The sequence below is a fragment of the Zosterops lateralis genome (assembly GCF_965231275.1).
Source record: "Zosterops lateralis genome assembly, chromosome: 10".
NCBI lineage: Eukaryota > Metazoa > Chordata > Aves > Passeriformes > Zosteropidae > Zosterops > Zosterops lateralis.
In genome coordinates, this window is record NC_139770.1 from 4997953 (window position 1) to 5020307 (window position 22355).

At 42.7% G+C, this 22355-nt stretch overlaps 1 protein-coding gene across 2 annotated transcripts; it reads right to left on the minus strand.

The window, feature by feature from the left end:
• Positions 1-999: 999 nt before the first annotated feature.
• Positions 1000-19955, minus strand: NCEH1 (neutral cholesterol ester hydrolase 1). Of its 2 annotated transcripts, none has more exons than XM_083868368.1 (5): positions 19806-19955; positions 11329-11557; positions 9421-9490; positions 7244-7415; positions 1000-5867 (listed from the first exon to the last, which is right to left on the minus strand). In XM_083868368.1, exons 1-5 carry the CDS (start codon positions 19941-19943, stop codon positions 5250-5252), a joined length of 1227 nt encoding a protein of 408 aa, XP_083724494.1. In that variant the 5' UTR covers positions 19944-19955; the 3' UTR covers positions 1000-5249. The 2 variants fall into 2 exon arrangements, with proteins under 2 accessions (XP_083724494.1, XP_083724495.1); XM_083868369.1 differs by lacking the exon at positions 19806-19955 and adding an exon at positions 13806-13917.
• Between the last annotated feature and the right edge of the window lie 2400 nt (positions 19956-22355).

Sequence of the window (22355 nt, forward strand, 5' to 3'; positions counted from 1 at the left end):
TGTTGTCAGCTATTTAGATGACATTTACAAAAGAAATAAATGCCATTGGATTAGTGCCAGAAAAACTGGAAGCAAGAGCGAGAAAACGTGTGTCTCCCCTGAGGATGAACAAAATAAAACATGGCCCAGCTCCAAAGAGTTTCCTCCGTGTGAGTCAGGGAGCAGAACCCAGCCAGGCAGGAGGCAGGAGATGGATTTTGGGATCCAGCTGTGTCAGGCACAGCCCCATGGGGCACCTGCTGCTCCAGCTGAGGGTGGGAGCTGGGAAATGGGGCACAGGGACAGCCAGGCACGGGATGTGGGCACAGCCACACACTGCCCTGCCTTGCCAAACCCTGCACAGTGTGTTTTATGACATCTGAGAAAACATCACTGGAAAAAAATGTTCTGTGTGGCCCAGCCTGTTTTTTAATGCACTCAATTTCATGCAAGTAGGAATACGACTCTTGCTGGCTTATAAAAATAGGGTTTTAAGTCCTTTGAAGCATTTGGGTTTTTTTCAGCAGGAGAAAAGCTTTGTATTCTATGAAAGGCACAGGACCCTGCTGGGTGAAATGGGAAACCCCTCACATTAGGGTATTTCAAAAGCAATGCTGCTGTGATCAATAAATGAGAGAGCAGGGGCAGAAAATGGGTTACAGGTCAGAAAGAAAGGATGTGAAAGGAAGGCAAACAGGAATGAAAAAGGAATCTGGACTTCTGCTGATTAAACAAAATTTTAAACATACACATAACCTATAGACACATAAAAATGTGTTTATACATCAGAAAGGAGAATAGGAGTCCTGCTGTTTATCTTGAACAAGAGTAACAGCACCACTGCAGGTTTGTCCACTCAGCACCAGCAGATGAGGTCACCATTCACCATTTGGCAGAAATTAAGTACAAGGAGGTGACCCTTACAGAAGTCTCTTGCCTTGAAAACAATCAAAAATCAGATTGAAAAAGCTCAGAAATACAAAACCAGTGGTCCTGGGGGAAAAAAAATCAAACACCAGGTATATTTCACTTTATTTATTTGTTCTTCATTTTGATAGCACATCTCAAATCACACTTGGTAATGAGATCTTACAAATTTTTCCCCTGCTCTGTGACAAAAAGCAAAAACCAGTCATGCATAAGGTATTGAATGCATTCATTATCAAGTATGTTGTATTTTGGGCTTTTGAACATCATAAATATGAGAACATCAAACCAGCTGGTTTTTGATTTATTTTTAACAATATTATTGTTACAGATCATAGCAGCTTAAAAGGTTTAACTCAAGTTTACCTGCTTCCAATATTTTTATTTTTAAAAGTTTCTAGTAAAGTTTGCTAAGAGATTAAAAAATATAAAGGCCCAAATACTACAAAATAATGCTTTAAAGATGAAATAGTTCTATTTAGTTTGTAGGGTTTAAAACTCACAATGGCCTTTCTGCTTTGACTGGGAATACAGTTCTGGATTTACTTAGATGAAGGTTAGGAAATTCAACTTATTTGTGATTTTTATGCATCATGAAACCTCTTGAAAGAGGTCTGGGCTTCCAGCAGTGTTGAACACCCATCCTTTAAGAGGTCCTCAGCTAGGGAGACAAAATCTCCCTCTATTCCTGCAAATATCAGCCAAAATACTGGGGACACACTAATATAGTCCTCAGGTCTATGAAAGCAGGATAAGAATGACTATAGGTTCTGTTATGCAAGTTGATTTTTTTTTTTTTTTTTTTTTTTTTTTTTTTTTTTTTTTTTTTTTAAATTTTTTTTTTTTAAGCTGTCATCTGAATGCTTTGATAGCCATCAGGAACAAGATATTTTTGCAATAGAGGGATAGAGTCTAATTGTAGAAGGGGGAGAAAAGCTGCCTACAAAAGATATCTAACAAAATCATGATAAGAAAACAAACTTCTTGAACATCTCCTCTGAAAAGACTTTACCATGCACAGGTGAAATTTTGCTACAAACGTTTGCTCTGATCCTACAACGTGCAAAGTGCCCTAAACTGCTTTGTGAAACAACCAAAGGATGAAGGTGCAAGATGTGCCTGAGGAAACACTTGGCGACTTGGGAAACCCAGGAACAAATCCAGGTGTTGTGAAATGGATTAATCTTAATCCCTTGCTATCAGGCATCCTCTTTTTTCTATAACCCTGAGTCAGTCCCTAGGAGCTCGTAGCAACACAGCAGGAAACAACCCTAAACTTTCAATGTGGGGCTTGGGGACTGCGTGCAAAGGAGAACAAAGCACAGGAGCAGGAAAGCTGGGCTGGGACTAACACTGGGCTGGGACTAACACTCACTTCAGGGTTCACACTGAATTTCATCAGTGCTTTGTGTGGCTGTGCACGAAAAGTCATTTTAGAGCTGGAACTCAGACCTCTTTTTTCCCCACGTTGTAGGATCCCTCAGGTATCTCTGCAGCTCTCAGGTATTAAACCACGTGGCTGCAAGATCAAAGTAGTCCAGATGCTTTGACAGAAGTAGTTAATACTGTACATCACATCCGTGTGGTGCTGTGATCTCAGCTGTCACACCAGGCTGCTGACGGCTTCGTAAACATGTTCACTCCAGTTATAAACTTACTACCATTTCTTGTGCCAAGACTTTAATGTGCTTCAGTGCATGAAGGAAATTTACAACCAACTCCATGAACATATATATATGTATATGTGTATATATATATATGTATATATATGTTCCAGCTCTCCCTTTCATTTCAGTTAAAAAAAACAAACCAGCAGCAATTATATTTTAGGTTCATAACAGGTATTTATAACTTAGCTATAAACAAATGCTGACCTAAAGCTTTGCAGAAAGCTCTCAGCAAAACTTAATTATTTTAAGTTTTATAGGAATATTAACTAGTTTCTTCCAGTACTACAGTTATACTATGACATATAATCATAGTATATCTACATATTATACTAATGACAGTGAGTAGATATAAATGGTATTTTTTCTGACATGAGTTTACTCTTTAAGTGGGAAATTCAGGAAAAAGCCTGTTGTTTTAACTCAGTATAGTGATTTTTTTTTCTATTTTAGTCATAGTTTAAAGTCAGTTAAATGCAGCTGTCTCCATATAAAGGGAAAGGATTCTGAAACAGATTAGAAACTTGTCTTTTGAATGGACACAGCTTTGGTTGCTGTCTGTTTAAAGCACACAATCTATGAAGTTGTGTTTCTGGGGAAAAGGAGAAAAGGGTTTAAATCCAGATAAAAAGTCTGAATTCCTCTGCAGTGTTAATTTGGTTTCTTGATCAAAATTTATGCTGATTCAGATTGTCACTTGGTTGCTCTAATTCCACCAAGTCTTTGTAAATGCTAAGTGGAGGAAGAATCTGGGGCACTGTTGAAAAAGCTTTGCCTTGTGATCTCTGTGTGAACTATGTTGGGAATGAGTTTTGGCCTGCATGACTGAGCTGACATCCAGGCCTTGTCTCATTAATGGTTTTTCTTAATACACACAACCATGTTAACAACCTAGTGTTTCCAGGAAGCTGTGATTAAGCAAAGCCATTTCCTTTTTAATTTAAATCCCAGTGAACGGGATTTAAATATATACTGCTCTGTATATATTTTAAATGTCAGAAGGCAGTTTGATGTACCAGTACCTGATGGGGTTTTTTGAGGAACTCTTCAGAATCCTGCTATAAGGAATGCTTTAATGAAATTGCCTTTGTTATGATCTCCAAGGGCTAAGAAGCCTCACCTTAGGGTTCCTGACAGGAACCAGGACAGAAGGGAGCAAACTGCTCAGCAGGACCCGAGCCCAGCAGCATCCCTGATGTGGGACAGGCTGCTCTGAGCCAGCTTTGGGAGAAGAATGGAAAGTCAAAAGCCCTGGGAGCTTTTGCTGAGTGCCTGCAGTTACATTCACATCCATGTGCTTCGCCCACGCCTGAGAATTCAGCTTCACAACTCCTTTGAGAGGTAGGAAGTTACTCCCTCCTTTGCAGAAGTGGGGTGTAAGGAGATGATGTTGTACTCCTGGGAACCCACAGGAAGCCTGTGGTAAACGGAGGATGAATTTGATCTCCCACTCTCTCTCCTCTGTGCCTAAGGGCATTTGTCACCACCTTCATTTCTGCAAGCTGAGAGCAGCCTGGACCACAGACAGTCACAAAGTGGTTTCACTCCCGTCCTGCCTGTCTGAACTTCCCAGACTGGCTCAAACTGCACAGATTTGCTGTCCAGTAGCGAGATCACCTTACCTAGAGCAGTCTACAAGACAGACAAAGCTCAGCTGCAAAGCTCAGAATTAAATAGATTTTATAGATTGGAGCTCACTTCTATTCGCTTCCTTTCCCCCTTTCATGAAGTAGGAAATACAATAAAAACTACAAACACAAAAGAAAAGTCAATGAACAAAAACTTCTACTATTAATTACAAATATTAGTGCAAACCACACAGCAGACTATTTGTAGTAAGGTCAGTATTATCTGTAAGGAGGTCATACAACTGAGGCTTTGAACACAGGTGAAGTCACATTCTTTAGCCAAGTTAGTAGTCAGCTTTGGAGGTCACTCACATAGGAAACTTGGATTCTGCTGCTACACATAATATTTTATCTTACCTATTTGTGTGTATCCTATCATACTTTTTACTGAAAATGTATTTAGTCCTGTACCTTTAAAAAATATATTTATTAAAAGGCAGTAAAGACCAAATTCCAAAGCTGAATTACAAGTTTGGCTAAGAGACTCATCTAGCATCATTTTAACTGTCTAGAAAGAACAGCTTTTGTGAAAAATATTTTTTAAAATTTAAATGAGCCCTTTGTCTGTGGCAAAAAGCCAACACCTAAATCCATGCTTGTCATTCAAATGCATGGCCCTGCGGCCCAAGGTGAGTTGTTCTCACTGTGACATCAGATTTTCAACACAAAATAGCTCACATTCTTACATATTCAGAAGCAGATGTAGGTGTTAGGATTTAAAATCACTTGAAAGCCAGGGCCTTTGTACCTAATTAAGAGTCAAAGCTTGAAACTTGCAGGCAGGTTGAGAATCCTGCAGGAATCCTCATCTCCTGTGCTTATGTTTGGCAATAGTCATCTGGGAGAAAGTGGGAAAAAAAACCCCAAAACCTTCTCAAAATGCTTTCCTGGGCAAGGCCAACAGAGCTAGAAAACGCTGCATTCAGTGGTCTGTACCCCCAGCAGCCAAAGGGCAAAGTCAGAATTCAGAAAAAGTGCACTTTTAGATTGTTTCCTCTTCTGCCACAACAAGCTGGAAAGCCCAGGGGTGGTGGGGTGGCTTCTCCTCTCAGAGATTCTCATCCAACCACTTGATGTAGCTGTCCCTGGTCTTGACGCCGGCCGAGAAATCTGTGGGCCACACGGTGAAGATCATGCAGCCGTGGAAGCAGTCGTGGAAGTGGTCGAGGGTGACGGGCACGCCGGCCCGCTCCAGGCGCCGCGCGTACATGGCGCCGTCGTCGCGCAGCACGTCGTTCTCGCAGGTCAGCATGTAGGTGGGCGGCTGCCGCGCCAGCGTGGTGTCGTCCGCCAGCAGCGGCACCGCCCGCACGTCCAGCAGCGCCGGCAGCCGCTCCACAATGGCCTCCGTGCCCGTGGCCTGCACCACGGGCTTGTAGCTCTTCTTGAAGGAAGGAGGCAGAAGGGAGGTCCAGTTGAGGCGGGCGCGGAAGGAGAGGGCGCGGCCGACGTTGAGCGCGGTGTGGTTGTTGACCAGCAGCTCGTGGGCCAGGGCGTAGTCGCCATTGAGGTAGTCGATCCAGTAGTTGACCATGACGTAGCGAGGCAGGACGGGCATGTTCATGTTCTGCTGGTAGGAGGGAGTGTTGAAGTCGAAGGCTTGCAGGACGGGGTAAATCAAAGCCTGCAGTTTTGGCCTGACGGTCAAGTTCTCTTCTTTGCTGAGCTGTGCAAAAGACACGGGGCAAATCAAGATTGTAAAGGAGATAAACGTATGGCAGTGTGGAACTGTAGAAAAGCAAACACTCATTTGACAGTTCTAGAGTGAATTCTGCTCTAATACAGGTAATGTGGCTTTTTTTCTGAAGTATCAGCAGCCTGATCTTTATCTCCTCTCACTTTATCTCCTGCCATTCAGGCAGACCCAGCATCCCATCAGAAATCCCAACAGAAATCACTGACATAAGTTTATTGAAGGGAATAAGAAGAAAAAAATCGTGTAACACAGTGCCCAGCTGAACAAGTGGCACCTGAAGGATTTACTGAATCAAAGGAGCTACTCTTTTTCTTTAAAGTTCTTAATGGATTTTTCTTACATGAATTGATCTAATTGGGTTTTTTCTCAGACCAGTGCGGACTGCTGGAATCCACAATTTCTTCTAGCAAAGACTCACCTGGTGCAGAAACACCTCCCTGTGTCTGACTTCACCTGCACTTGATTTGAGTCTATCAATTACACATTTGGTGCCCTCTGACTGCCTTACTGGAAGAGTCAGCAAACTCTTAGTTTCATATTCTACACAAGATACACAGTGCCCTGCCATGTCTCATCTTGTTTAAAAAGAATTATGCATCAGGAAATCGAATTAGGAATGCTCTTTCCAAAAACGTGGTACTATCATGCTTATCAGTCCTCAATATTGAAGCTTTTATTGTAATTGTCGCTTAATAATTTTTCCACCCTAATTCAATATTGCAAGGTTGTCATGATAATTAGTTGTCTGGACACGGTATCTGCTTTCTTATCGCTAATGGTTATGGAAATAGGAATAAGTTAGTAATAATAATATTTCATTCAACCATGAAAAATATTACTTGCCTCGGGTTTCCTTTAAATTCTTTACTAGATCAAATTCAGATTACATTTAAAGTGCAGATACACAAAAGAAATTTCCTTAAAATTGCAAAATGTTACAGGAAGACAATTTAATGAAAGAATTAAGCTCTATTTACTGTATATTTTGTCCTTCATTTGTATTTGGAAGAAATAAAAGCATATTTCCAGAGACAATTATCTAAAAATAGGCAACCACATTAAGAAATTATGCCTACCTGGAAAAATAAGGAGTTCACCAGCAAAATAGGTTAAAAAAAAAGTCATTTGGCTACTTGGTCCATAACAATTTATCACTGTAACAACACCTATGTGATTCATAATAGTGACTGAGTCACTTTGCAGAAGGAAAATGAATAGATTCTGGCTTTCTACTATTCTGTTTTTAGGGGTGGCACATCACCTCATGATGGTGTAGCACAAAGAACCTGCCAGCCTCTCTGGGCTGGACTGCTGTAGTGCAATACAGAACACTCAGTGGCTGTTACCTGCTGACACACGGCAGCTGCCAAATTCCCTCCTGCACTGTCCCCAGAGATTGCAATTCGACTGGGGTCCACTGAATACTCAGCTAAGACATCAGGCTGCAGGAAATGCTTGGTTGCACGAAGAGCATCGTGGTACTGCTCAGGGAAGCACACCTCAGGCACCAGCCTGTATCTGCAAAAGAAAAGGGGTGAGAAACAGTTCTTACCTCTGCTTTATTGTACTGATGTTTTATATTTCTAAATAATTTATAAATTTATAAATAAATTTATATTTATAAATCCTCTCCTTTAGGATTTACACGTGATATCAGATAACCCTTACTGGAAATAAATATTTTGTTACGATAAATAGTACAGAAGAAGTAGGAGGTGTGAAATACCTACGTAAGATTTAATCTTATAATTAATGTTCTAATTTGGAAAAATTAAAATGAACTGACTAAACATGAGTAATACCAAGATAGTATAAAATTGTGCAGCACTTTCCTAGGATTTCCCAATGGAGGATTTCTTCAAGCATTATAAAAATCGATAGTTAAAACACCCTTGAGTAATTATACTCTGCCTGGTTTTGATCCAAATTCCCACCTTAACAAGTATGAGGGTGAGTAAATTGTACACACCCAACACGCTCCTGTTTGGCTGAGCCAAACCCCCAACACTTCTGCTTCCCAAATTTTTACTGATGTCAGGAGAGAATAAACCTTGCTATCCCTCTGTGCCATGAAATGAACAATAAACAAGAAATGAAGTAATTCCAATTTTCTCCAATGCAACGGATACAATAATTCCTTTGCCTTATCAAGGAGAGGAGCAGAAATGCCCCCATTGGGCAGGGTGGGGATGGAGGCACAGAGAGAGCAAACAGTCTGCCAGGAAGAGCCAGCAGCTGAATCCCAGACATGAGGCTTTCTCAGCTTCTAAATAACAGGGCAGGACAAATCTGTTTGCATTTACTGAATAATTTGACATCCAAGAGTTATTACTGGGCCTTATGGTACAAAGTTTTCAGCTTTTCAAACTACAGATTTTACACTTTCTCAGTACAGCTTAGTGAACCAAAATTCAATTTTCTGACTCAAAACATCTTTAGGCTGTAAGCCTAAAGAAGTTTCATATGCAGAATAAATTTTAAACTTAAGATTACAACTTTCAAGCTCCAGTTGTGACCTGCTGTCAGAAAGCAATCTGTATCTTGTATGTACAGGAATCTGAGAGTGTCCTTTGGGAGCTCCTTGCAAAACTGTGTAACAGTAAACTGTGCACAGATTGTGAAAGTGAGATGTGCAATTAGACCAACAAGGAATCTAATTAGACTTGACTAATTGAATACAAACACCTTGATTGAAGGATGTAATGATTAGAGAGAAAAGGTAATAGTAACTCAGAGCAGTAAGGCAGAATGATATCAGCATAAATCAGAAAAGGAATAATAAGGAACTTTTCAATATTGTGATTGCTGCTTGCCTGGAATAACCAATAGCTGCTTTTGTAGTTTTCCTTGTTTCTAGTAATAAAAACCAAAACAGTAAAAAAACCCAACCAACCAAACAAAAAAACCCCAAAAAACCAAACCTTCCAAGCCTTTAAAGTACACTATAATAAGCATTAAATGAGTAACATCAACTCCATATAATTAAGTTGCAATTAGATCCCAAAGCTTGGTACATAATGAACTGCAGGTGGGAAAATTGAGTAATTTTATCAAGTGGTTCAGTTTGCAAAAGAAAATATTGAAGTTGACAATAAAGATGGGAACAGTACCAATCAAGCTGGAGTCGTCTAGGTAATGTATTTAGCTAGTCAAGAGGTTTGTTTGCCTTGGAATTATTCAACATGTTAAAAAAGCAGCCCTGCTTCTCTGTTGTCTGGCAGTCTTCTGCTCTTAAGGGAAGCACAAGGCTTAAAAGAGAGGACTGGAACAGTGGGAGATTGCGAGAGCAGCAGGAAACTGCCAGACCCCACAGTGTATTCTAGAATAATTAGAAACCCAAATGAATTTCTGATAGCATTCCAACTTGTTGCAATTTTAAAAGGATAAAGGTACCAGACTGGTAGAGAAAATTACTGTCCAAGTTAAAGCCTTGTAGAGAAGCCTCTAGGCAAAGGAGAAGCTAAAAGAGCTGTTACGTATTTCCAATACCTTCAAACTACTTGATCAGTTTTAGATTACTCACTCGACAGAGACAACAACAGCATTCAGAGATTCAGCCATAATTCTGCAGAGATTGTTGTAAAGGCTTGTTCCTGGAAGGGAAGGACATGGTGTTAGGGACATGTGAGTCAATAGACACAAAGCTGTCCCTAAGCCTTCTCAGAAAACATACAGCCATCACATAGATAAGAGCAAAGTAAATGAGATCAGCCAGCAACTGATCAAGTGCCAAATCCATTGTACAGCAGAAGAAATATAATTCATGTCTTCAGAATCCTGCAGCCTAATGCCTCCTTCCTCATCTGGTTCTTGGTGCCTTCAGACATGCCATTTCACCCATCTATCACAATTTTCTCCGTTGGCCAAAATCTAAGGCACCCAGTGGTTTGGGGGCATTAACATCCAGAGAGAGTTACTGCTGTATGAGTCACTGCCTGTGGTTCATTTTATTACAGCATGCATTGCTTTCATTCAAATGAGTTGCCCTATTAATGTCAGCTGAGCTACTCATTTAAGGGAGGATTAATCACAGCTATCCTATTTATCAGAGGACTGATTGTCTTCAATTTTGTTCCTTTCCAGTTACTTAATTGTTGGTTCCCAGTACTATAAAATATAGGACCTTATACGTTTTCTAAAGTGTCCACTCTTGAAAGTTAATATTTAGGTGTAGCAATTGTGTCATTAACGTCTGCACCTTGGACTAAGGGATATATCTGACTAAGCCAAACTATAATCATCCTGACAAAGTGCAGCAATTCAATATAAACTTTTGCACAAGAGTCATATGCAAACTATTACAGAACAAATGATGCAGGCAGGAGGTTAACAAATATCCCATAGGCAGGGCTAAGAAAACTCATCTCAAATAATACCACAAGCACAAATCCTCTTCAGGAAGAGGAGGAAAATGTTTAAGTACCAGACAAAGAGACTGGAATTTCCAAAGGCCTGTGAAGGCCACATTTCAAAGTTGTTTAGAAACCTAAATCTCACTCAAATCATGGTCTAAATTATTTGTACATCCAGAGTCCAAATGAAATCAATACAGTCCGTGTTTCATATAATTTTGTAAAAATCCACTGATGTTCTTTTTCTGCAGAGGAAGCTGTAGAACGCATCAAGGCTGTTTGGAACAATGGGGAAGGAAAAGAGAGAAGACTTCTCAGATCTGGATCTCAGAGCAGCCACAGGAACCACATGCCCTTTCTCTCCCAAGGCTGTTTTCCTTCTACGCCATGTGGAAGGAATCAGTGGTTACCTTATCACTGCCTATAGCTGTACCTCACTTCCTCTGATTATGTTTGTGGTTTCCAAGTTAATGGAGTAATCAGCATTAAATTTCAAGGTAATTATGCTAGTGGTGGTTGTAGTCCCCAAGGAGCAACCCAAAGAGGAGCCAACCTGTTTCCCCCACACTCCTCCTGTCTGTGCTCAGCAGTGTGTATTCCCAGGTAGGTGTTATTTAAGAACCAAACATTAGCAAGGCTGTTGCATGCAGTGTAGATCAGCTCAGCCTTCTGCTAATTATTCTCTGAAAATGGGGAAAACCCACATAATTTCCTTATATGTACCTGGAACCTGATCACCAAGGACTGACTTTTGCACATCACCTCAGAAAACGGGCCCAAGCAGCCCAACCAGGCATCACAGAAATTTAATCAATAAGCTATCTTTCTCTCTCAGGATATAATAAAATTAACCTTTTGGTCCTTTTACAGCTCACATGCAGATAAGATATGCACTTCTGCTGTGTGTTCATGGTATTTTTCTCCCCTCTTAGACTTCATCCACCAGAGCGGAGACAGTCACTCTGAACCCAGGTACATCTTAGTGAAACTGCCATTCCTGGCAGGAAGAAGAGCTTCTGGCTTTTCCTGCTAGTAAAAAAGCAGACTGGAATCCCATTTATTTACAGGCAGACACCTACTTGCACTTGCCAGGGCCCAGCCCCCTCCGTGGATGTAAACAACGCTGCGCTTGAGGCTTTCATCTCCCTTGGCTGGAGGTTCAAACACTCTCACTTCCACGCCGTCAAAAACCGCATCCGTGATTTTGATGTCTTCAGAGGACACAGACTTCAGCTTGTCGAAGGTGCAAATCAAATAATTCAGGACTATCAAGTGATGGCTGAGTCTCAGATAGTGAATCAGGTGACACTAATGGGAGGAAAAGAAGAAGGAAAGAAATTTCTGTTACTTCAGAGTGTATCACAGGCTGCCGCATTGGTGTGCAATACCACTGCCTTCAAACAGCAGGTCCTGCATGGTTCTTACAACATTCACTGGAAAATGGAATTTTATCAAGAACCTCTAATGCTTTTAAAGCTGTATTAAAACAAAACGCTGCCCATAAAAGATTTTCTGTGGAAAAATGGATTTAAACCATGAACACTTAGTGGATCACAACCATGAACGAGCACTCTGATCCTTTGAAAGATACCTTGGAAGGGGACAAACCTCATGTTCCACTAGGGGACCTACGAAGCTCCTCACTCAGACTGGTGCCAGCAGAGGGCAATACTACACAGACGATGTTTTCTGGTGGAAAAGTATCAAAAATGCAGATTATTTCTCTTGTTCTACCGCAAACCATAAGTCTTTCAACTTCCAAATTAAGAAAAGTTCTCAAGGACTGCAAAAAAATTTGGAAACAGGAATGGTCTTAAAGGAATATAATGGTGGTTTCTGGCTTGTCCTGTGTTTACCTTCTGAATTGGGAGGGATCTGAAACACTAGTCAAGAACAACAGTAACTTAACAACACATTTTTCCAGCCCCAGAGACCCAAGTGTGTTACTTTTTAATGTGATTAAAACACTATGAAACTGAAGAATGATCTGATCCTTCTGTCTCCTCATGGTAGAAGGAGACAGATTTTATCCCCTGTAGCTATCCAGGACTTCTATTTTCATGTTTACTTTTAAATTTCTGCCTTGACTCAATTAGAAACCTGTTTCTCTTAGCAAACACTCCTTCAAGGCCCTCCTCCACTTGAAGTGGTCACGACCTGCTCCCCACACCTGATCCGCTCCTTATTTGTAGTCCATACCTGTTCCCATGCCCTGGATGGTGCACCAGGGGTGGCAAAAGGGCAGCCAAAGGACCACAGGGACTACAGTGTCCAGACTGACCATTTAAAAGAAAAAGTAGTGGAGGTCCTTCCCCTTTAAGCTCAGAAGCCTTTTGTACAACTTTCTCAGTCAAGGCAATGGAGTTAGGAGGTAAAATTAATATATATACTTAACACAGACCTTTAGGAACAACTCCACTAGGAAAACTGTCAGCTGGGACCTTTTATTTTATGTCCAGGTACCAAACACTTGGAACAAGAGGTGTCCTGTTGTATAGGGCTTTACTACACATGCCCACTCTGCAGTGTGAATTCTGCCAGCCCCACCAGTGCAGTGCAGCCTGCCACAAAGAATTCCAGATGCTGACACAGGGTGAGCAGGGTCACCCAGGTACTGGTCTAACCACATTCACCTGGTGAAGAACAGATGGTTGCCAGTTTAATCAGTACAAAATCTGCACACACCCCTTTCCAGAAGAAAAGCAAGCTTTGAAGCACTCAGCATTCTCTCTTCCAAAGATCTTACAGTCACAATCTCTTACATGTATTTTTTTTTTCTCTGTCCTAATTAGTTTGAATTTTAAAATAATTGAAATACTTGCTTTCATCCAGGTTCTGTACAGAAAAGGCTCTGCACAGCTCCCACTGCAGACTGCTGAAGAACAAAGGACAAGTTTGATATTTAAAAAAAACCCTCAAGATTTACACCAAATACAATGGGCTGTTATGTGATCTGGGAGAGGAATCCACTTCCAAAACAAGAATTTTTAAAAACTACTTTCTTTTCTTGCTTTAACTTGTGGTAACATCACCCTGCTGAGATGGTTTGGTAGGAATGCAAGTTTTAAAATGTTTGCTGCGTTTTGGATGGGATATATTTCTCCATACTGCAAGACTTTTCTCTGGGAGAAGAAACACAAAATACCCACCCAGCAGGAAGAAATGCTGAATTCACAAGGCTGTTTGTATCTCTGAGTTCCAGCCCATGTTTTTCTCCCACCATTACTTAAAATTCCCATGGGAAACCTCAGGACTAGTTTGAAATCTGAAGAGCAATACATCTATTAATAATTTGGCACCGATGTAACCACATAAAGGTCTGATCCTCTCTGTGCCCTTTGGAAGCTCCCTGGGGAGGTAACCACTGAGAAGCAGTTCTAGAAACACTGCTAAAGAAAATAATGTTTTTGTAGATTTTATTTAGCCTGACTGTGCTGCAATAGACATCTCACTTCTGCTTTCTCCCACTTTAGTTTGCATTCTTTTTAGACAAGATTACCACATGTTCCCTGGAATCAGGAATGTTTTGTTTTCAAGGCTAGTTAGTGGTGTTTACCGAGAAGTGTTTTGCCCTGTTCTTCAAATCACAGAGCACCCTGGCCATCTGCAGCCTGCCATGCTCTTTCATGTCTGTTTCTCCTAGAATAGACCACTCTTTCCAAGAATCCACAAACCTGGAAGAGACGATTTCTACATCAGGGCACAAAGGCAACAGTCCTAATTATTTATCAGACATGGGTAGGTTTTCTGCCAAGCATTTATCAGACAGATTCCCTGTTAGTCAATCTGCCTAATCAGCCTATTGGCTTGTTATTTGTAATGCCTCAGGATTGCACTTTTTGCTGGCAAAGAGCCGGTCTTGTCCAAAGTTCTCCCAAATAAATTTATTATTTTCTTCTCTCTAAATATATATTTAAAAATAATTATCATATCTTAGCAATCTGTACTAATACTCCTGGCAGAAGATGTGGTTGGCCAGACTCCTCTAGGAGTGCCTTGCCACTGAAAGGACAGCCCTGCCCATCCTGGTGCCTGTTCTTCCCTGGCACCTTTGTTGTGGTGCCACTGGAAGCCTCAGAGCATGATCTTGCTGCACCAGCTCAGAACCTGTGAAACACTAAATTTCAGCCATGTCACCACCTTACTGATACCCCGAGGCAGGAAAGAAGGAGCAGGAGAAAAGGATGAGACCAGCCCTTTTGGCAGCAGCTGGATTGCCTTAAATACAGTATAAAACTGGAACTGCTCATCTCATGTGAGCAACAAGTGGTTTGATCTTTGCTGGTGGCTGTGATTTTTACCATTCTTCCAGTTACAACCTGCAGGGCTGCTGCAGGTTTGCAAGTGTAACACTTCAATATATTTGGGGATTATGTGGATGAGAGAAGAGGAGGGGAGAGAGGAGAGAGAGGAGAGTGATGTTCTCTGCTGAATAGGGAGAGCAGACAGCACTGTAATACTAAAAGCTAACAGAAAGGAGAGAAAGCATAAGGGAAAGGGGGAAGTAAAGAGACTACAGGAAAGAAAGAGATGAAAAGCCTGTGGGCAACTGGCCCAGAACTGCTGTGCCAGCCACAGGCACACCACATCCCTTGCTCTGGGTCACAGCTGCAAGTTTTCCCACTTCAGCAAAATCTCCTTCTGTTTCACCAGGTCATTCCCATGACTGAGATTTTAAGGTAAGAACTATGCAGGCACTCCCTAGGGACTGAACTGTTCAAGACTGACACCTTCCTCCTGGTAAATTCTTTGATACAGGGCGCCAGATACTGAAAGATTTAACTGATGCGGAAGAAATTTTTCAGTAAATGAAGAAAGGAGTCAGAGCAGAGTGAACAAAGTACTGCACCAGTGAGGCATCATTACTTCACCTTTAACCACCAATATCTGTCCCTGAATTATATGGATTCTTCTACTGGCTCCTCAGCTGATAATTTCATTACGAAATTCATGCCCTCAAGGGCTTGAATTCCATACTCATCATGTGTTCTGTATTGCAAAAAAGTAACCCAAAAGTTTTTCCTACAAGTATCCAGTAACCTCTAATGCTACTGAGCACACTGGGACTCTCTGTCCTCAGATGACTTCCTTGGCTAACCGTGGCTCTGCCCTTTAGCCACAGAATTATTGCGACAGGTCGCACAAAGGCAACACCCCAGAGGCACCAGCTGGTCCCTGCAATGCCCTCCCGGCTGGGCAGGGCCAAGGTCCTGCACTGACCTTCCAGGCTTTGGGGGGGATCAGGAACTGGGCAAACAGCTAAGGCTCTTTCTACATCCAGCACTCCTTGGGACCGAGCCAAATCTCACTCATGACTCAACCGAGTGATGATGCTGGAACTGCAAGGCTGAACTGTCTAAAACTCAACTTCCTACCTTAAACGACACAGACACTACAGTCAGTTCTGGCATTGCTTTGAAAAGGACACTTCTATAATCATCAGAGGCCAAAATGCCAACAACAATGACTGTGGTCAGTAACAGATTAGTGAAAAATAAACAGGATCATTTCCACATTTAGCTGTGTGGAACATATTGTTTTCTGTGCATTTAGGGCAATTTACCCTGTTTGAGGGTAATCTGACAAAAAGATTTGTCAATGCAAATGTCTTGTTGCCCAGTAAAGAACATGTCTTTTAATACTATTAGATAAAGACAGTTTTCAAAGACAAGTGCTCTTAGTTTTATGAATTTCTTTTAGAACTAAAAATAAAACAGGAAGACTGTTTTTCAGATTATTAATTAGAAGCAAAATCTAGATTACATTTTAATGTAAGGTTTTGTGCATGTATCTGTTCAACCATGATGATTTGCTTGTATAGCAACATCAGTTACCTGCTCCTGCAAAAAGGACTTACAGTGTGGTTCAGTTTCTGCACAGGTCCCAGTGCTGTGAGATCTACCTGGCATAATTAAAAAAACTTTTTTACTGTAAATCAATTCTGAGACTGTTCTTGCATCCAAAACCATCAAAAACTTACTTCACTGCCTACAATTATGATTTACATCAGTCCAGAAGTCACACACTCTGAAATATGTGGGTAGAGAGAAATTTAAATGTTATAAAGAACTAACAGTTTACTTTACTCCTGAATGTTGATATCCCATGGCTGATTTTATTCCAAAAGTGAGTGGAGAAGAAGCACAAAGGAAACACTTGGCTGATGAGTTTTCTGCCCTGTACAGCTGCCTGCCTTCTTCCCTATGCATCTATCTGCTGGCCTCTCTGCCAACCCTTCCAAACCTTTGCTAACAGCTGTCCCAATTCCAAAAAAATCCCTTTCCTTGCCATGCACCAGAATAGCAAGTGTCTTGACAGTGATGTCCAGAAATAACTTATTTCAAAAGACTTGAATAAACATGTGCTGCTCTCTTTCCTCCTCTAAGGGAGAGTGGTTAGAGGAAGAGGTGAAAAACGCCTGTTATCAATACTGCTGTTACAGCAGAATTACCAAGTGCTGCTCTAGACACTTTTAAATAGACACCAACTGAAAAAATGACTATGGTTAAATCCATGGCTCAATCCTGTAATTAACTTTATGTGGCTTCCCACATCTCAGTGAAGCTGAGTTCTGAGGTACCTGTGTATATATATGTATGTATAAAACTTTTTAATTTCTAATCATAGATTGTGTTACATCACAGTTTTATGTAAAAATGTTACTATGCCCCATTTTGAGACAGGTGATGGGCAAATGACCCCTTTCTTAGGTAAGCATTTTCACATCAATTCATTAGTATCATTAAAGTCTCAGTTTCTCTGTTTTCTTTCCAGAGCATTAAAGAGGAGACAGGAACAAGGCTCTGAAAAGTCACCTCTGTTTTCAGCTCCTTCACTGGAATTTTTGTGTCCTCAGATAAGAACTCCAGCTCTTCCTACCTCTGTTCCCCCCAAATTAAGACTAAGTTAGCAGTATCACTTCCCTTCTGTAATATGTTTTGAAACCTACTTAAAGAAGCTGCCCTATAAACATTACACACTTTCTAAACCACCTGATTATATTCCTTGGGAGTCTCACACTGAGCCAGGGCACTGACTCAGTCCCAAGCTTATAAAGAAATTTTATAGCTGACTGGGACAAAACTCTACATGCAAATGTAAAAACCTTATAATTAATTAGTATGCTGGAAGCCAGTGACAGCCCTATTGTGTTTTATTCACGGTGATTATTAATGCACTGAGCAAACAAACACATTATGCCTGACAAGAAATGGTCACACTTAATCATTGGACTCTTGACAAATCCGTTTCAAAACAAGCAAAAGACAATTAATTTATTAGAAGCACATGACGTTTGTGGGGGAAAAGCACATTTCAGAGATTTCAGAATGAGAAAGGTATTTCTGTCAGCTATCAGATCTATAAAGCAAAGTAATAAACAGTAAGCTGAAACATTCAGAAGTGGGTGAAAGTTCAACAGTCACATTGAGAGAAATGTTAAACCATTTGACCTTGAAAAACAGCTGATAGAGGAAGAAAGAGGAAGCTGAACTCTAGAAAAGGACATACACTTTGTTATATATATATATATATATATATATACACACACACACACAAGAGCTGCCTAGCAAAGTAAATACACAAGCTGAACTTTTACAATCCTACCTTAGGTTCACAAGAGCTCCTTCCTAATGACAGTCATTTACTCCCGACTGCGGTGCCTCAGTGTTAGAAAGACTTCTGAACACTTGGAAAGCACCTGCCCTTTCTCTCCAGGAACCAATGTCCCAAGGCTCACCTGCTGTGTGACTGGGGCACCTCTAACAACTCACCTCCTTCACAAGTGTGAAACTCACTTGTACTTTTGGTTTGCAAGTGATGTTACAGGAACTGTTACTTGCTTAGTAGTGTTTCTTACTATTGAAGTTTTTATTTCTAAGGCCAAACATGTAAACAACTAAGAAATTACCACTTTCCCCTAAGTCTTCCCTGCCTCAGAGAGTGGAGCAGATGTGGGCACCTCAGCCCTGCCACCAGCCTGCTCCAGCTGGCAGCCACCAGGCTTTGTCCTGCCAGCTCCTCCTGGGATTATGACCTCTAGAATATCTCAAATGAAAGACTCCTCAGCCTCCAAGCTAGAGGCACCAGACTGTATCTATGGCCAACACACCACATAAACAAACTGACTGTGTAGCTGAGGCAGCAGCAATAAACATATATACAGCCACAGTCATACCATTTTCTAAAGTGAGATCTCCTTCAGCCAGAGGTTCTGGCCTCGATTCAGGTGTTCCTGGACAAACCACGACACTGTGTTTTGCAGGCAGCATGCTGGGCAGGCACCATGGCCCTTCTGTCTCTACTTACCAATGAATTTGGGCAAGCTGAGCACCTGCAGTTCAGTCACTTGAGTTAAAAACATGGGAGCAAGTGAATGTCAAGCCACAGATTTTTACTGCAGAACTTAAGCTATTGTATTGCAAAATTTTCCTATCGCACAGGAGGATCTACAAGTGACCAGGTTTTATCTGTACATCAAACAGGTTTTATCATTTCACCCCAGAGGCATGCTTTGATTCCGCTATACAAATGGACCATAAGATGTCCCAGGAGATCAGATGAGTGATCCATTTAGTTCCAGCCTCTGTCTACAAAGGTGACAAGCAGAGGAGCTATTCAGGCAGAATATACAAGTTTGGACACTGTGTGGTCCACTGTCCTCATGTTTCCCACTATCCACCCTTAGAGCATGAACACAGCAGGTACATTCCCACCCAGTCCATTCATGAGCTCTCTGGCCACTAACTCATTTAATCCCTTTTTGAAAGGATCATCATCTGCTTAAAATACATTTCAAAACAATTCAGTAAACTGCAATTAAAATCAAAACAACTTTCGATTTTGACAAACGTAGTGCTTTACACCAGTCCTGTCCATGACTGATGAGTCGTTGTGAAAGATTTGATAATATTAGAAGAAAACAAACTTCACAGCTAAAGCCATTACCAGAAATTTTGTCATCTCTGTTCTGTTTCACGTCAGCATAAGAATACTGACAGAAAATAAGGGAGAAATCACTAAGTGACAACTGCTTGGTAACAAAAAAACAAGCATTCAGCCTTCTTTAGTAATAAGACAAACGAAGGCAGTTTAATATTTGAAAAAGCTTCAAATGCCTTCTCTCCCTAAGGCATACGTAACGGATCAGATTAAAACCCACTAATTCTTTTTTCCTGACCCAGAGCCGGCGGGTCACAGAGCAGACCGAGCCCGGAGCCAGGGGCCCGGGCAGCGCTGGGGACAGACAGACGGACGGACAGACAGAGGCGACACCCGGGTTTGTCCCGCACGGCGCTGTCGCCGCGGAGCCACCGCGTTACAGAGGGACTCGAACCCGCTTCTCCCCCTGCACGGGGGATGGCCCGGTGCTGCAGGGCCGGCCCAGCTCCGGCCCGCGATGTCACCGACACGGGGACACCCCGCTGGGCTCCAGCCACAAGGGCCGGGCCGGGCCGGGCGGGATGCTCCGGGCCGCTCCCGTTACCGCGCTTCCCATCGCCTCCGGTAGCGCTGCGGGGATTGTCCGCCCGCGGATCCAGAGCCGCGGCCGCCTTACCGTCTGCTGCACCGCCCGGAAGGTGGCATCCAGCAGCATCAGCTTCCAGGGGTCGGACACGGCGCCGGGCAGCGGCAGGTACACGTAGTAGGCGGACAGGGCGGCCAGCGCCGGCAGCAGCAGCCAGGCGGCCCGCATCGCCTCCTCCGCGCCGTGTGCGGCCGCCTCGCCGCGCTCCCCGCGGGGCGCGCACCGCCCCCGGGCCGCCCTCCCCCGGAGGAAGTCCCGGCGCTTCCTCCCGGCCCGCCGGCCGTGTGCCCGGCCCGCGCCCAGCCCAGAGTCCAGGGCCCAGAGCCCGCCCGGCGCCGCCCCGCCCGGCCCTCGGAGCCGCCGCGCCCCGCTGCCGGGCGCTCTGGGCAATAGCCCCGGGGCATCGCAGCGGCCTGAGGCTGCCCGGGCCCGGCTGGGCCCCCGGGAAAGGGGCTGAGCGGACACACGGGGCGTGGGCTGACAGAGCTCCTCCATCGCGCGCTGGGCCAACAAAGGCATCCACATCTGCAGTGCTGCCTCCTGCACCGCGCACCCACTGCTGACACCCCGTACCCACTCTTAACTCCCTGTACCCACTGCTGACACCCCATATCCACTCTTGACCCCCTGTACCCACTGCTGACACCCCGTGCCTACACCCGACCCCTGTACCCACACCCAAACCCTTTGCCCACCCCAGGCTGGTTCTGTAGGGGCTGACCTGGCAGCAGCCAGCCCGACCCACAAGCAAACCCCACCAGTTTCACGGAATTGAAGAATGGTTTGGGTTGCAAGGGACCTTAAAGACCATCTCATTCCACACTCCCTGCCACAGACAGGAACACCTTCCACTAGATCAAGTTGATCCAGTTCCTGTCAGACCTGGCCTTGATTTTCATATTTAGGGGTTGTAGCAGCAGCAGATGTGTGTGGTGGCAGCTCTTTGGAACATCAATGTTCAGGCAGAGTTTGCCCTTCTCCATTGAGCCCAGAGGCTGAGGAGGTGAGATGAAGACTGTAACATGGATTAATTCAAGTTTGAGAGGATCTCAGATTCAGGGTGTTTCCAGAAACTCAGGCACAGCCTTACTTTACCTGAAGAAACCATGCTGTTTCCCTTTTAACATGTCGCAATTTTTTTTCCTGAAAAATTATTTGTTAAAGGTATGTTTATTTTGTAATTTTGTTTTGGACTGGGAGTTTGTTGGGGTTTTCATTTTTTTACCACGGGTCAGTAACACATTTTGGTTTAACACAGGAATATTTCTTGTACCTAAGACAGGAAAAAACCAAACACTAAAGAGTTCAGCCTTTACACAAGTCATTACTTAATCACCATCCTATCATCAGCAAATTAAAATATTTATTTAAATAACCAGATTCATGTACATTATGAATCCAGTGCAGAGAAAAAAAAAAAAAAAGAACGAGCACCAAATTTAACAAAGACAATAATTTAAAATTAATTCAGAATACTAAAAAGTCACATAGAAATTATATAAATAGAGTCCTGGAAAGCACAAGTTTCCTTTAAAAATTGACATGAAAACGTAATATTAGAAAAACATCTTTCTAAGAAGTAAAAGGTCAGCTTTTAGTCTAGCTTTCCTGGAACTGAAGTACAACCTCGCTGATTCTAAAGGTTGCAGAAGAAAGTTTCTGAAATGAGTGGAGGAAGTCAGACCCTCAAGTATCTTTAACCTTAACAACAGCAGGTGGATTTTCTGTGGTTTTCACAGTCCGTTTGGGTAGAACTACAGAAGGAGAGAAACAAGCTTTGCCAAGAAAGCAGCACAGGGTAAGTCTCCGAGGTCTCCAGATTTTTTATACAAAGTTGTGGCTTTCTGTATTATTTTTTTGCTCACCTTGTGCCCTGCTCCCCTGCCTCCCTTGCTTTGCAAACCCCCGTTCCTTTGCTTTCCCAAGCTCTGCCCCTACCCAGATCCCGAGTGTAATAATTGGTTCCCATCTCTTCCAACTAAACTCACTGCTCCCAAACCTCTGGCAAAACTGAGCCCCACTCCTCTCTCAGCTACTTATCTCCTCAAAGTAGAGATAAAAAAAGGTTGGATGGGATTTTTCTGAGGTTTCTCATGCTCCCACTGACCCCCCACATACATCTGGTGCTTAATCTCTCCCTTTCCTCACATTTTGAAAACTGCTGCTCTGGCTAAACTGAATCAATGGCCCTTTGAGGAATCTGTTGTTTTCCAGGTGCTTAAAAAGAAGTCAGTCGATTGAAAAAAAAAACCCAAAAAAACAAAACCCAACCAAACAAACCACTGTGGTTTGAGAAAGATCCCTTTGTTTAAAGAAATATAAAAGAGATAAACGAAACCCCAGGGTGCTTGCAAGACATCCAGGGGTTTACCGGCAGTTTCCCTGTGTAAACTCACACCCTGGAGGCAAGAAAGAGATGCTGGATCCCGAATTCCCGGGCCAGCACAGCGCACCGAGGTCTCCCTGCGCCTCCTGGGGTTCCACCAGCTTTTCTGATGTGGCTTCCTCGTATTTTTTTTTTTTTTTTTTTCTTTTCCCACAGATAGGCGATCCCTGCTCTGACGTGGGCGTCCTGTCAGG